Source organism: Somniosus microcephalus, chromosome 24 (genome assembly GCF_052327205.1).
Source record: "Somniosus microcephalus isolate GS21.2 chromosome 24, FLI_Smic_1.0, whole genome shotgun sequence".
Taxonomy (NCBI): domain Eukaryota; kingdom Metazoa; phylum Chordata; class Chondrichthyes; order Squaliformes; family Somniosidae; genus Somniosus; species Somniosus microcephalus.
In genome coordinates, this window is record NC_141010.1 from 23,305,129 (window position 1) to 23,317,494 (window position 12,366).

At 49.8% G+C, this 12,366-nt stretch overlaps 1 protein-coding gene across 1 annotated transcript in view; it reads left to right on the top strand.

Moving 5' to 3' along the window:
- Positions 1-329: 329 nt before the first annotated feature.
- itga3b (integrin, alpha 3b) overlaps positions 330-12,366 on the top strand; it is a 213,534-nt gene continuing 201,497 nt past the window's right edge. Inside the window, exon 1 of the mRNA XM_085966312.1 lies at positions 330-612. Coding sequence (XP_085822438.1) covers positions 428-612 — 185 coding nt within the window. The 5' untranslated portion in view covers positions 330-427. The remainder of the gene's footprint in view (positions 613-12,366) is intronic.

Below are 12,366 nucleotides of genomic sequence, written 5' to 3' on the forward strand. Positions count from 1 at the left end.
TAACCTACCATTAGGGTGAGGTTAGATTTTTGATTAGCTTAATTATTCCTCGCTATTTGCAGATCCTCCGCTAATTGCATCAAGTTGCCAACCAAGTCCCGAGCTGGTGGGACCCACAAATGGAAATTAAAATCATGACTGCTCAGGTAACTTGGCAGTCGGCGCGATCGCGTGCTTTCTTTGACCCGGTCGTGGTTTTCCTTGAAGAAAGGCAGGATGACATTTAAGGGCGAAGCCTTGTTGGCGCGGAGTAGCCGTTTTAAGATCTGGGTGAAGTGCGGAGTGTCTGTGATTGTGTCCGGAAGAGAAGCCTGATCCATGCGCAGGTTTGAAGGACAGGCGTGTACAGTAGTACAGGGTGTGGAGGGAGACGGGGGCCCCGCACTATCACCGTGCAACTGCAACTAACGCTGCCTTGGAAATCGACATGGTGGCGCCTTTTGCAGCTCGTCACTTTCAGCTGGGACTTCACCTCCTCTCCGCGGCGGTGGCAATCTCTTCTGCTTTTAACGTCGATGTCAAGTATCCGATTATTAAAGAGGGACCGCAAGGCAGCTACTTCGGATATTCGGTGGCTTTGCACCAACAGTTGAAAGATCAGGATCGCTACCTGTGAGTGCATTGTGGGGATCGGGAGTGAGAGTGAGAGAGAAAGGTTTGCTTATGGCTGGGACCAGAGGGAATAGTTTTTAACAGCAGGTGAAATGTTGCAAAAGAAGGGATCTACCCTGCAAAACTCGTGAGCTATTCATTTCCGTTTTTATTGCCGTGGCTTGTTTTAACTTTCATTCATTTTTTATAAAAGAGCGTGTTACACATCCAAATCCTCCTTCGCAGCCGTTTCCAGTGAGGTGGAATGTAAACCGGTTTCGCTTTAGAAATTTAGAGTAAGAATAAAATGTTCTATTTAAAATATATATACCTGCTGAAATGTGAGTGTGTGGATAACATGTTTGAAACTAGTAACTGATGAAGCGGGTTGTTTCTGGTGATGAGAGTCTGAAACATAACCTTGACTTCAGCGGGAGGGACCCAGTGGGCGGTGGTCTGTTGTAAATTCCTTTTAAAAGTTTGGATTTTAAAAGCTTCAGCCCGATTCAGGCGCCGCCGTGCCGTTCTAACACTGGGGGATTGTTTAGACCGTGAACGTTTCATTATTGAGTGTCTGTTCTTTGTCAAACGTTACCGACCAGCGACTCCCAAATATCGCACCTTGTGTCGCGTCCTCGGGACACCCCAGGGTTCGGTGTTAAACCACTGAACTATTTCAGTGCGGTCATTGTTTTGTGGGAAACTGCAGCTTGTTTAACTTGCATTGTAGTTAGGAGACATAATATTAATAATTAATAATAATTAAAAATAATAATAATGTGAGCAGACTGGCATTTAAGACGCGGGTTTTCCTAAACAGAGAGTGGAGTAGAGAAGGTCCCTCGCCAGTTTCTGTCATTAGTAAAGGGGGTTCTCCAAATAGCTTAATAAACATCATTTTCACCCCAATCACTTGTATCCCAGAGCTCCCAGTTTCTGATACACCCCCACCCCCCACATCTCATCTCTGATCTTTTTTCTCTCGTCTCTTTCTTGTCAAGGCTTTATTGAAGCGTGTTTTGAGTTGCAGCCGCCGTGAAATAGTTAACGAGTCTTGCTCCAACTCTCGCACCGAGTCGCAGGAGTTGTTTGTGGGATCTGCTGGCGCTTTATCTATTAAACTTTCCCGGCAGTGTTTTTAGGTAGGGGGGGGTGGGGTGGCAATGCTCTGCTTTATCAGGAAGTGAGATGTGCAGAGGGGACACCTGTCACCCAAAGGTCGATTCGCTTTGTGGCTGTGTCGGGCACTGAGTCCGAGCCCATTCCTTTTTACTCCCCCCCATGTGACTGGGAGCGCAAAGCTTCGCCAGGAGCCGCTTGTTTGCCTAAGCTGTGCCCTGCTATAATAGAAGGATAAAGGTCTTATCAGCAAGGAATTCTTCTGTGGATTTTTTGGGGTGGGGGATGGGCAGGGCTGCATATTTCTCTTTACAGGCGCTCTTGTCAAACTCCGAACTCAGAATGTTTTTTTTCCCCTACTCTAGTTTCACTGATCCACCTAAAAAGAGATATTAGGGCCATTTGGATGAAAATTTGGAAGCAATTTTTCCATTTTTGGCGCAGGTAACTTTTGAAAAGTGTAAACTTTTATTCTGTGCGATTTGAATTACATGCCGCGCATCAGAATATTGTCTCATCCATTCCCTTCCCGTGGTATCATCCTGACGATCTTAAAAATAGTTTCATCTAATTCGCTCAAATCTCGACAGGAACGCACTTTACTACAACACTTGCATTTATATAACGCCCAAACATCCCAAGGCGCTTCACAGAACATCCTTTCGATCCCTTCCGTATTTAGAACTACCTCCTTTCTCGCTTTCCTCAACTATTGTCTCTGTCTTTTCCTGAAGGTGTTGACTCTGATAAATTGTGTTCCACAGTGCCATCCGTATCTCACTCAAGGGGTTGTTGCACATACTGGAACAATGCGAGCTGGCAGGGTATTCAACCACGGGGAGATCACAAACATCAGGGTATTCAACCATGGGGAGATCACAAGCATCAGGGTATTCAACCACGGGGAGATCACAAACATCAGGGTATTCAACCATGGGGAGATCACAAACATCAGGGTATTCAATCACGGGGAGATCACAAACATCAGGGTATTCAACCATGGGGAGATCACAAACATCAGGGTATTCAATCACGGGGAGATCACAAACATCAGGGTATTCAATCACGGGGAGATCACAAACATCAGGGTATTCAACCATGGGGAGATCACAAACATCAGGGTATTCAACAATGGGGGAGATCACAAACATCAGGGTATTCAACCACGGGGAGATCACAAACATCAGGGTATTCAACCATGGGGAGATCACAAACATCAGGGTATTCAATCATGGGGAGATCACAAACATCAGGGTATTCAACCATGGGGAGATCACAAACATCAGGGTATTCAACCACGGGAAGATCGCAAACATCAGGGTATTCAACCATGGGGAGATCACAAGCATCAGGGTATTCAACCACAGGGACAGCACATTTCACCCAACATCCACATGGGTACATTGCTTTCAGGGTTTGACGGAAAGTGATCAGGAGCAGAAACCAAGCCAATCCCCACCACCCCCTGATGCACTATCAACAACACCAAAGACTACGAGTTGAACTTATACGAAGTAGGCTTTTATTGACTAAGAACTGGAGCATGCCTCTGCTAGTGGATCCATCCTAAGAGCTCCCGGGGGAAGGGTGGTGAGTCACCTTTATACCCGGGCTTAGGGGTGGAGCCAGGGGCGGAGACATGCCCGGACCTGTACAGAGTTAACAGTGGTTTACCACACAGACATGTACAGAGTTAGCAGTGGTTTACCACATTCACCACTCGTTTAAAAAAGAGTCCGGCGGGGTGAAGTGTTTCAAAAGTTCGTATACGAAAGTCTCTCCGGGGGTCTTGTCTGCCGTAATGATCTTCGTGGTGCCGGTTGCGGCGGTTCTTTGCCCGCGGCCGCTTCTTGCGTGGGACGGAGCACTGGCGTGTCGTCCTCTCAGGGTAGGGATGGCACCGGCATGTCGTCAGTTCGTGGTAGACACCCCGGTGGTGCGTCGTGGGTAGTGGTGGTGGGTGGAGGTAGTGGATGGTGATCGATGGTGTTTCGGGTGGTACCTGAAGGTGCGAGGTCTCGAATTGAGACTGTGTCCTCCCGCCCGTCAGGATACGCCACGTAGGCGTACTGTGGGTCGGCGTGGAGGAGGTGAACCTTTTCGACCAGGGGGCCCGTCTTATGGCTCCTCACGTGTTTCCTGAGCAGGACGGGTCCCGGAGACGTCAGCCATGGCGGTAGTGATGTCCCCGAGGTGGATTTCCTGGGGAAGACTAACATCTTCTCGTGAGGGGTGGCGTTTGTGGCAGTACAGAGCAGTGATCGTATGGAGTGCAGCGCATCGGGGAGGACATCTTGCCAGCGGGAGATTGGGAGGCCCTTGGATTTTAGGGCGAGCATGGCGGTCTTCCACACCGTTGCGTTCTCCCTCTCTACCTGTCCGTTACCCCGGGGGTTGTAGCTGGTAGTCCTGCTCGTGGCTATGCCCTTTTCGAGCAGGTACTGGCGCAGCTCGTCGCTCATGAACGACGAGCCCCTGTCGCTGTGGATGTAATTGGGGAAGCCAAATATGGCGAACAGGTCGTTGAGGCACCTGATGACTGTGGCGCTGGTCATGCCCGGGCAGGGGATGGCGAAGGGGAAACGGGAGTACTCGTCAATAATATTGAGGAAGTACGTGTTGCGGTCAGAGGAGGGAAGGGGCCCCTTGAAATCGACGCTGAGACGTTCGAAGGGGCGGGTGGCTTTAATCAGGTGTGCCCTGTCTGGCCTATAAAAATGCGGTTTGCATTCGGCGCAGACCTGGCAGTTCCTGGTCATGGTCCTGACCTCCTCGATGGAGTAAGGCAGGTTGCGAGCTTTAATAAAATGGAAGAACCTGGTGACCCCCGGGTGGCAGAGATCATTGTGGAGGGTCCGTAGCCTATCGACTTGTGCGTTGGCACATGTCCCACGGGATAGGGCGTCTGGGGGCTCATTAAGTTTCCCGGGCCGGTATAAGATATCGTAGTTGTAGGTGGATAACTCGATCCTCCACCGCAATATCTTATCATTTTTGATTTTCCCCCTTTGTCTGTTGTTAAACATAAATGCTACTGACCGTTGGTCAGTGAGCAGGGTGAAACGTTTACCGGCCAGGTAATGCCTCCAGTGCCGTACAGCCTCCACTATCGCCTGGGCCTCCTTCTCGACTGAGGAGTGTCGAATTTCGGGGCCCTGGAGGGTCCGTGAAAAGAAGGCCACGGGTCTCCCCGCCTGGTTAAGGGTTGCGGCTAGGGCGAAGTCGGATGCATCGCTCTCCACTTGGAAAGGGATGGACTCATCCACTGCGTGCATTGTGGCCTTCGCAATGTCCTCTTTTATGAGGGTGAAGGCCGCACGGGCCTCTGCCGTCAGGGGGAAGGAGGTTGACTTGATGAGGGGCCGGGCTTTGTCCGCATAGTTGGGCACCCACTGGGCGTAGTAAGAGAAGAACCCTAGGCATCTCTTCAGGGCTTTTAGGCAGTGGGGGAGGGGTAGTTCCAGGAGGGGGCGCATTCGGTCGGGGTCGGGGCCGATGACTCCGTTTTCCACCACGCAGCCAAGAATAGCGAGGCGCGTGGTGCGGAACATACATTTTTCTCTGTTGTATGTCAGATTCAGCCGTTGGGCCGTACGGAGGAATTTTTCTAGGTTGGCGTCGTGGTCATGCCGGTCATGGCCGCAGATGGTGACGTTGTCTAGATAGGGGAAGGTGGCCTGCAGCGCGTTCTGGTCAACCATCCGGTCCATCTCCCTTTGGAAGACTGAGACCCCGTTGGTGACGCCGAAGGGGACTCGGAGGAAGTGGTAGAGGCGACCGTCAGCCTCGAAGGCCGTGTACTGGCGGTCCTCAGGCCTGATGGGGAGCTGGTGGTATGCCGACAGATCAATCGTCGAGAATACCCGGTATTGTGCTATCTGGTTGACCATGTCAGATATGCGGGGAAGTGGGTATGCATCTAATTGCGTGTATCGATTGATCGTCTGGCTGTAATCAATAACCAGGCGCTGTTTTTCGACGGTCTTCACTAACACCACTTGGTCTCGCCATGGGCTGGTGCTGCCCTCGATAATCCCTTCCCTCAGGAGTCTTTCTACTTCTGATTTAATAAAGCTCCTATCCCCGGCACTGTACCGCCTGCTTTTAGTAGCAATTGGCTTGCAGTCTTTGGCGAGGTTAGCGAACAACGGGGGGGGTTTGACCTTCAGGGTGGACAGGCTGCATACTTTGCGCTGCGCCGTGTTTAAATTCTGCCAGCTGCAGACTGTAAGTGGGGGCAGGGGCCCGCCATATGCCATCGTGACGCTCTCCAGATGGCACTGGAAGTCTAATCCTAGCAGTACGGAAGCGCAGAGCTGTGGCAGGACGAGGAATTTAAAATCTCTGTACTCCACGCCGTTCACTGTCAGAGTCGCTACACAGTAGCCGCCGACGTCCGCCGTATGGGACTTTGAGGCCATAAAGACCTGGTGGCGTGTGGGCATAACCGATAGGGAGTAGCGTCGCACCGTGTCGGGGTGGATGAAGCTCTCCGTGCTTCCGCAGTCGAAAAGGCAATTTGTGGCATGGCCGTTTACCTTTACGTTCATCATGGACCTGGCTAGTTGATGGGGCCTAGATTGGTCCAGGGTGATGGAGGCCATCGTCGCGGTCGGTGGGTTGCTGTAGTATTCGCCCACGCCGGGGGCCTGGTCCCGAAATGGTGTCCAAGATGGCGGCTCCCCCGCGGCTGGTGGTGCCCAAAATGGCGGCCCGCACGGCTCACACGTGGTTGGTGGGGTCCAAAATGGCGGCCTGCATGGTTCACACACGGCGCTGCTGGAATTGGGGGTCGATTTCGCCCTGCACACTCTCGTGTAGTGGCCTTTCTTGCCGCATTTGGAGCAGGTCGCGTCCTTTGCTGGGCATTGCTGTCTGGGGTGCTTGGCCTGGCCGCAGAAGTAGCATTTCTGGCCTCTGGTCATTGCAGCTGTAGTTGGGCTGCTGGCGGCTTGTGGCCTTACCAGGTCCCAAGATGGCTGCTCCCGTGACATCCACGTGGCCATCCGGTCAGGGGGGTAGGCGTCCATGTTCTGGAGGGCCACGTCTAACGAGTTAGCGAGGGCCACCGTCTTCCGCAGATCGAGCCCCCTCTGTTCCAGCAGCCTCTGCCGAGTATAGTTGGACCTGATGCCGGCTACGTAGGCATCTCGGATCAGGTCTTCCGTGCATTCCTTGGCCGTCACCGCTTTGCAATTACAGGCCCGGCCGAGGACTCTCAGTGCCAGTAAATATTCAGCGCCCGATTCCCCGGGGCGCTGTTTTCGGGTAGCCAGGAGGTGTCTGGCGTAGACCTCGTTAACAGGCCTCACGTATTGTTCCTTTAGCATCGCGATGGCGGCCGCGTAAGTTGTGGCGTCTCGGATGATCGAGTAGACTCGGTGGCTCACCCGTGAGTTCAAGACAAACCGTTTCGCGTCATCTGTAGTGACGGTAGTGCTGGAGGCCTCCAGGAAGGCTTCGAAACAGCTCAGCCAGTGTTCAAAGTTATTGGCTGCATCTGCTGCTTGAGGATCCAGGTCTAAACGTTCCGGCTTCAAGATTTGCTCCATGTCGAAAATTTAGTCAATAAAATTGATGCACTATCAACAACACCAAAGACTACGAGTTGAACTTATACGAAGTAGGCTTTTATTGACTAAGAACTGGAGCATGCCTCTGCTAGTGGATCCATCCTAAGAGCTCCCGGGGGAAGGGTGGTGAGTCACCTTTATACCCGGGCTTAGGGGTGGAGCCAGGGGCGGAGACATGCCCGGACCTGTACAGAGTTAACAGTGGTTTACCACACAGACATGTACAGAGTTAGCAGTGGTTTACCACACCCCCCCTCTAAATCGGAGGCCCTTGGGCCAATTGCATTAGTTCTGCCATCCCAGCCGAGATCGGGTAACTCAGCACTGACCAGGAATTCACCCTCGGACCCTCCCTGCCTGTATGGCTCAGATACTCGGTGGATAATCTTGCTGAGGCAAAGGGAAAGCTCAAAAATATAATTTTTATTTAGAAAACTGTGCTACATTTAAAATAAAAATGTGCCAATACCGAGTGATTTAGCTGCTGTTCTGGTTGCACAAGATGTTTCGACAGAACTACAATTACTGGATGGTGATTTGTGCTGAGACTACCTGGCTTGCCTAAACAACTTGGATGTGTGCCTGCAGTAAGTGAGGCAGGTATAATTGAGAGTGAAAATTATTCTCGTCCCCCATCACCAATGTTCTCCTCTTGCGGGCAGTGACTCATGATGAGATCTGGTTACTCATTGCTGGCAGCCTGCCACTTCTTCAAGCAACTGACCATCCCTCGTGTGTGAGTTGAAACAGGGAGTGGCAGCAGGTTATTGGACTGTGGAAGACATCACAGTCAAGTATGATGCTGCCTTCATCTGACATTCTTGCATGCATACTTTCCAACAAGGGTGTCTGACTAGCGATTAGGATTGCTCCCAGGCATATCGGTGTCATTCTTGTCAAAGCTATTAGGAGATGCAGATGTGTGTTTATGCATATTTATATTTTTTCCACACACTCACACAGTTGGCTTCCACTGACTGTATTGCTGGAATCAGGAGAATCCAGTGTGTCTACTGGTACTAATCTGTGACCATCACTCTGCAACCTTGGCGTCCTATCCTCTCCCCCACCAAGGCCACCTACTTGCACCTCCATAACATCGCCCGTCTCCGCCCCTGTCTCGGCTCAGCTGCTGCTGAAACCCTCATCCAGGCCTTTGTTGCTTCTTGACTCGACTATTCCAATGCCTTCCTGGCCGGCCTCCCACCTTGAACCCTTTGTAAACTTGAGATCATCCAAAACTCTGCTGTCCGTATCCTAACTCACACCACGTCCTGTTCCCCCATCACCCCTGTGCTCGCTGACTGACATTGGCTCCTAGTCCGGCAATGCCTCGATTTTTAAAATTCTCATCCTTGTTTGCAAATCCCTCGACCCTCCCTATCTCTGTAGCCCCCTATAGCCCTACAACCCTCCCAAGATCTCTGTGCTCCTCCAATTGTGGCCTTTTGCTAATCCCCGATTTTCATCGCTCCACCATTGGTGGCCGTGCCTTCAGCTGCCTTGGCCCTAAGCTCTGGAATTCCCTCCCTAAACCTCTCTGCCTTCTCTTTTAAGATGCTCCTTAAAACCTACCTCTTTGACCTGTCCTAATATCTCTTTTTATGTGGCTCGATGTCAAATTTTGTTTGCTAACGCTCCTGTGGAGAGCCCTGGGACGTTTTACTATGTTCAAGGCGGGTTGTTACACTAAACTCCGTAGTCCTCTTTTATACTGGTACCCTTAGTTCACATGGGGTAGAACACAATCCCAGTCACTGATAAGGTATAAAAACTGCACATTTATTTCATCTGGATTTTGAAGCTGGTGCTTCAGAGGAGGAAATTCTGAGCTAGCCACAACAAACAGCAGATACACATTCCTGCAGCTTTCAGCTGGGTCAGACAGGTCAGTTAATACCCCCCTGGTGAACCGACTGACTTGGGACAGCATTCTGTACGGACTTGGGAGGGGTGGTCACATTCACTTCTGGTCACCCTGACTCAGACTGAATGTGGTGGTCTCTAAGGGGCCGAAAGTATAAATGGGACGTTATTTTGTGAGTTCACTGTCAAAGGTAACTGCTTGAAGAGTCTTGAACAATTACACCATTGACTGGCTGCTGCCTGTCTAGCTGAGAAAAGTAAATAACCTGTAGGAAGTATGAGGTCAGTCTATGCGGGATGTAATTAAAGAGGCTGTATCAGTGCACAAACCACAAACTGCATTGGGTCAATGTGCAGAGATATTTTTCATTGGCTGTTAATCACTCTGGGATGGCCAAAGATAAATGCAATTATATCTTTTCTTTATGGGGGCAATTGAGGATTCTGCTGTAGTCTCAGTAGTGTGAAGCCTCCCTTACCTGCCATAATGGAAGGTTCCCATTCATGGATAATAAATTGGTGGTCAATCTAGAGTCTCAAGTTTAATCTTGCTAACACCATAGACACGGGAATGGACACCAAGTATAGTTTCATTCATCAAGGAGATGAACAGCGTACTGCTTACAGCGACTTGGATAAGTCAAATTCTATTTTAATTGCATGGAATTTCTCAATTGTTTTGGGGTTGCACATTACAATTCCGACCATTTATAATTAGACACACTGAGTTATCGGGATTTTGCTAATGTCTCTGGAACACATTCCACAATTCTGTCCAATTTTTAAAAATGAAAATCAGTGATCTTGGGAGATGAAATGCAAATTCTAGAAGCCATCCAATAAGTTTATCTCATGCAAGACTTTGTCCATTTGAAAATGTTGGCATATATCAGGATGGCAGATAATAGCAATGTATATAATGGAGTTTTCAAAGTATTTACGATGCAGCTTTCGAACAGATCATGGGAGAAAAAATTGGGTGGCGTCCTGAAAAAGTTAGCACCCCTGCACCGTAAATTCAATAGTAGCGCCCCAAGCAGGAAGCAGGGCATTACTGGAAGTGCGGCAGCTCCTTCTTGGGGTGCTGCCAGTGTATTTCGCAGTGCTACATGCAGCAGCGCCACGCGTGTCGGCACGTAGCACCGCGTCATTGCAGGCCTCCCTCCCCCGATTAAAGGGAGGGGCCTAGCGCTGCGCGCACCGGGGCCCTGCTGGACCACCGGGGAGCAGGGTGCCGGGAAAACAGCCCGGCACTCGAGAGGAGCGCCGGGCTGAGCGATTGCAGTTGGCACCCCAAAGAAAAAAGGGGAAGGGGGCAGGTGCTGGCAGTCGACCCCCAAAAAATGGCTGCCCAAGACCTGCCCTTTAAGTAGCGCCACCGCGGCTGCAAAAACACCTCCCTGACCCTGCCGGACATATAGGTCAGGGGGTGCAACCCAAGGTTGCAAGCGGGGCGCTGCGCACGCGATGACGTCATCGCCGGCGGTGCAGCGCCGCAGGGGCATTACCGCCGGCGCTAACCTCCCGCTGAATTTCGCAGGAGGCGTTGAAGGCGCCACACCCAGGCGCTAGGGGAATTGCCCTGGGGGGCGCTAACAGGAGGCATAAAGGAACCCAATTTTTTCCCCCATATCTTTGAAACAAAACCTAAACATAATTCATCCAAAGCTTGTAACGAACACCCGAGTGTTGCCATATTGAGTACTGTTTGAATTGATCCTGTGCAGTTTTCATATTGCAGGGTTTTGCTTCAAAGCATAGAGAACTTTAACAAAATCAATGAATATTGCACTGTAAATGATGGTTCTAGCAGTATGCATGTGATGGTATTGTCACCCTTTTATCTCAGAAGAAACTATTTGAGGTATTTCTGCCCTTAGGACAATTCCTAGTTAAGCCCAACCCATCCCATATTATAGCTGAGATGTTTGATGCATAGACACACATGATTTCATGGTGAGTTGAGTTCCAGAGTTCTGACTTACTTGATAATTACAGCTGTTCTTTGTGGAACGATCATTTCTGGAACCCACAACATCAGCTAATCACATTTGGGTCAGATAGCTCCTGATGCCATCATTCACATCTGCTCCTTGATTACAAGGATGGTAACACATAGCAGTTCAAGTTGGTCAGACCTAAACAATTTCTGAAGATTTAATAATTTTTGCAAAAATATAATGCCAAATGAGTCTATTGGAACAAATAGGGAATTCAGGAGGAAGTTCTTTCCCCAGAGAGCAGTTAGAATGTGGAACTCGCTACCACATGGAGTCGTTGAGGCATTTCCAGCTTTTTCTGTTTTAGTTTGAGTCTACTGGGAGACGATTACAATCATTGTGAGCCGAGTCCTCTTTACGCAGTAAACACGTTAAAATATTCATTCTTCTCCTCCTGCTGTAATTTTCCCCAGTTACAGAAATGCTCCAGGTAATCTACACCGTGCAGCTCATCAGTCAGACTGACATACTTTTGCCAGTTGAGAGCAGATAATCATAACCTTCTCTGGTGCTCGTCTCAGCAATGTGTTGCCTGGCGGTTATTTCAAGCCATGTTTTGTATCCAAGCCTATTGACACCTTATACTTTATTGTAAGGGTGTCAAGTAAATTTGTAGTACACCACACAGCTTGAAATAAATGCTCATCTGTCTGCCTACTTGGCCAGGACCCCTGTTGGGGGAAGTACATCGTCACAACTCCCTGCCGTACTTTTTCCAAACAGTTTTCCCTACCCTAGTCATTTCAAGCTATTTATGGATGCAGATCCATTGATACTGTACACCTTGGGTTAGACTTGGAGTAAGTTCCGCCAATGGCTGAGATGGCAATTGAACGACCCAGTATGGAATTATACGCCTTTCACCTCTCCTAATGGCTCACTCTTTTGTCATGGCCTCCATTTTTGTCTGATTGCACCTCTGTGAAGTGCCTTGGGACAATTTTCAGGCCGTTAAGGGTGCAATTTAAATGCAAGTTGAACAAGTTCAAGGTCTAGTCTGTGCTGAGTTAGCTAATCTCAGTTAAGGCAGTGATGGGGTACTAAAATTGTATTCATCACCCTTGCACATGCAAGGGGGAAAACCAATCCAAAGTTCCCAGTTCTAATCACTAATGCCCCTGCTGGAAAGTGGACATGTGCGGACAGAATCAGGCTCTGCTGTGATATCACCGCTCACTAAACTCGTACATGAGGGATGGCCACCTCGGTGAAGTACT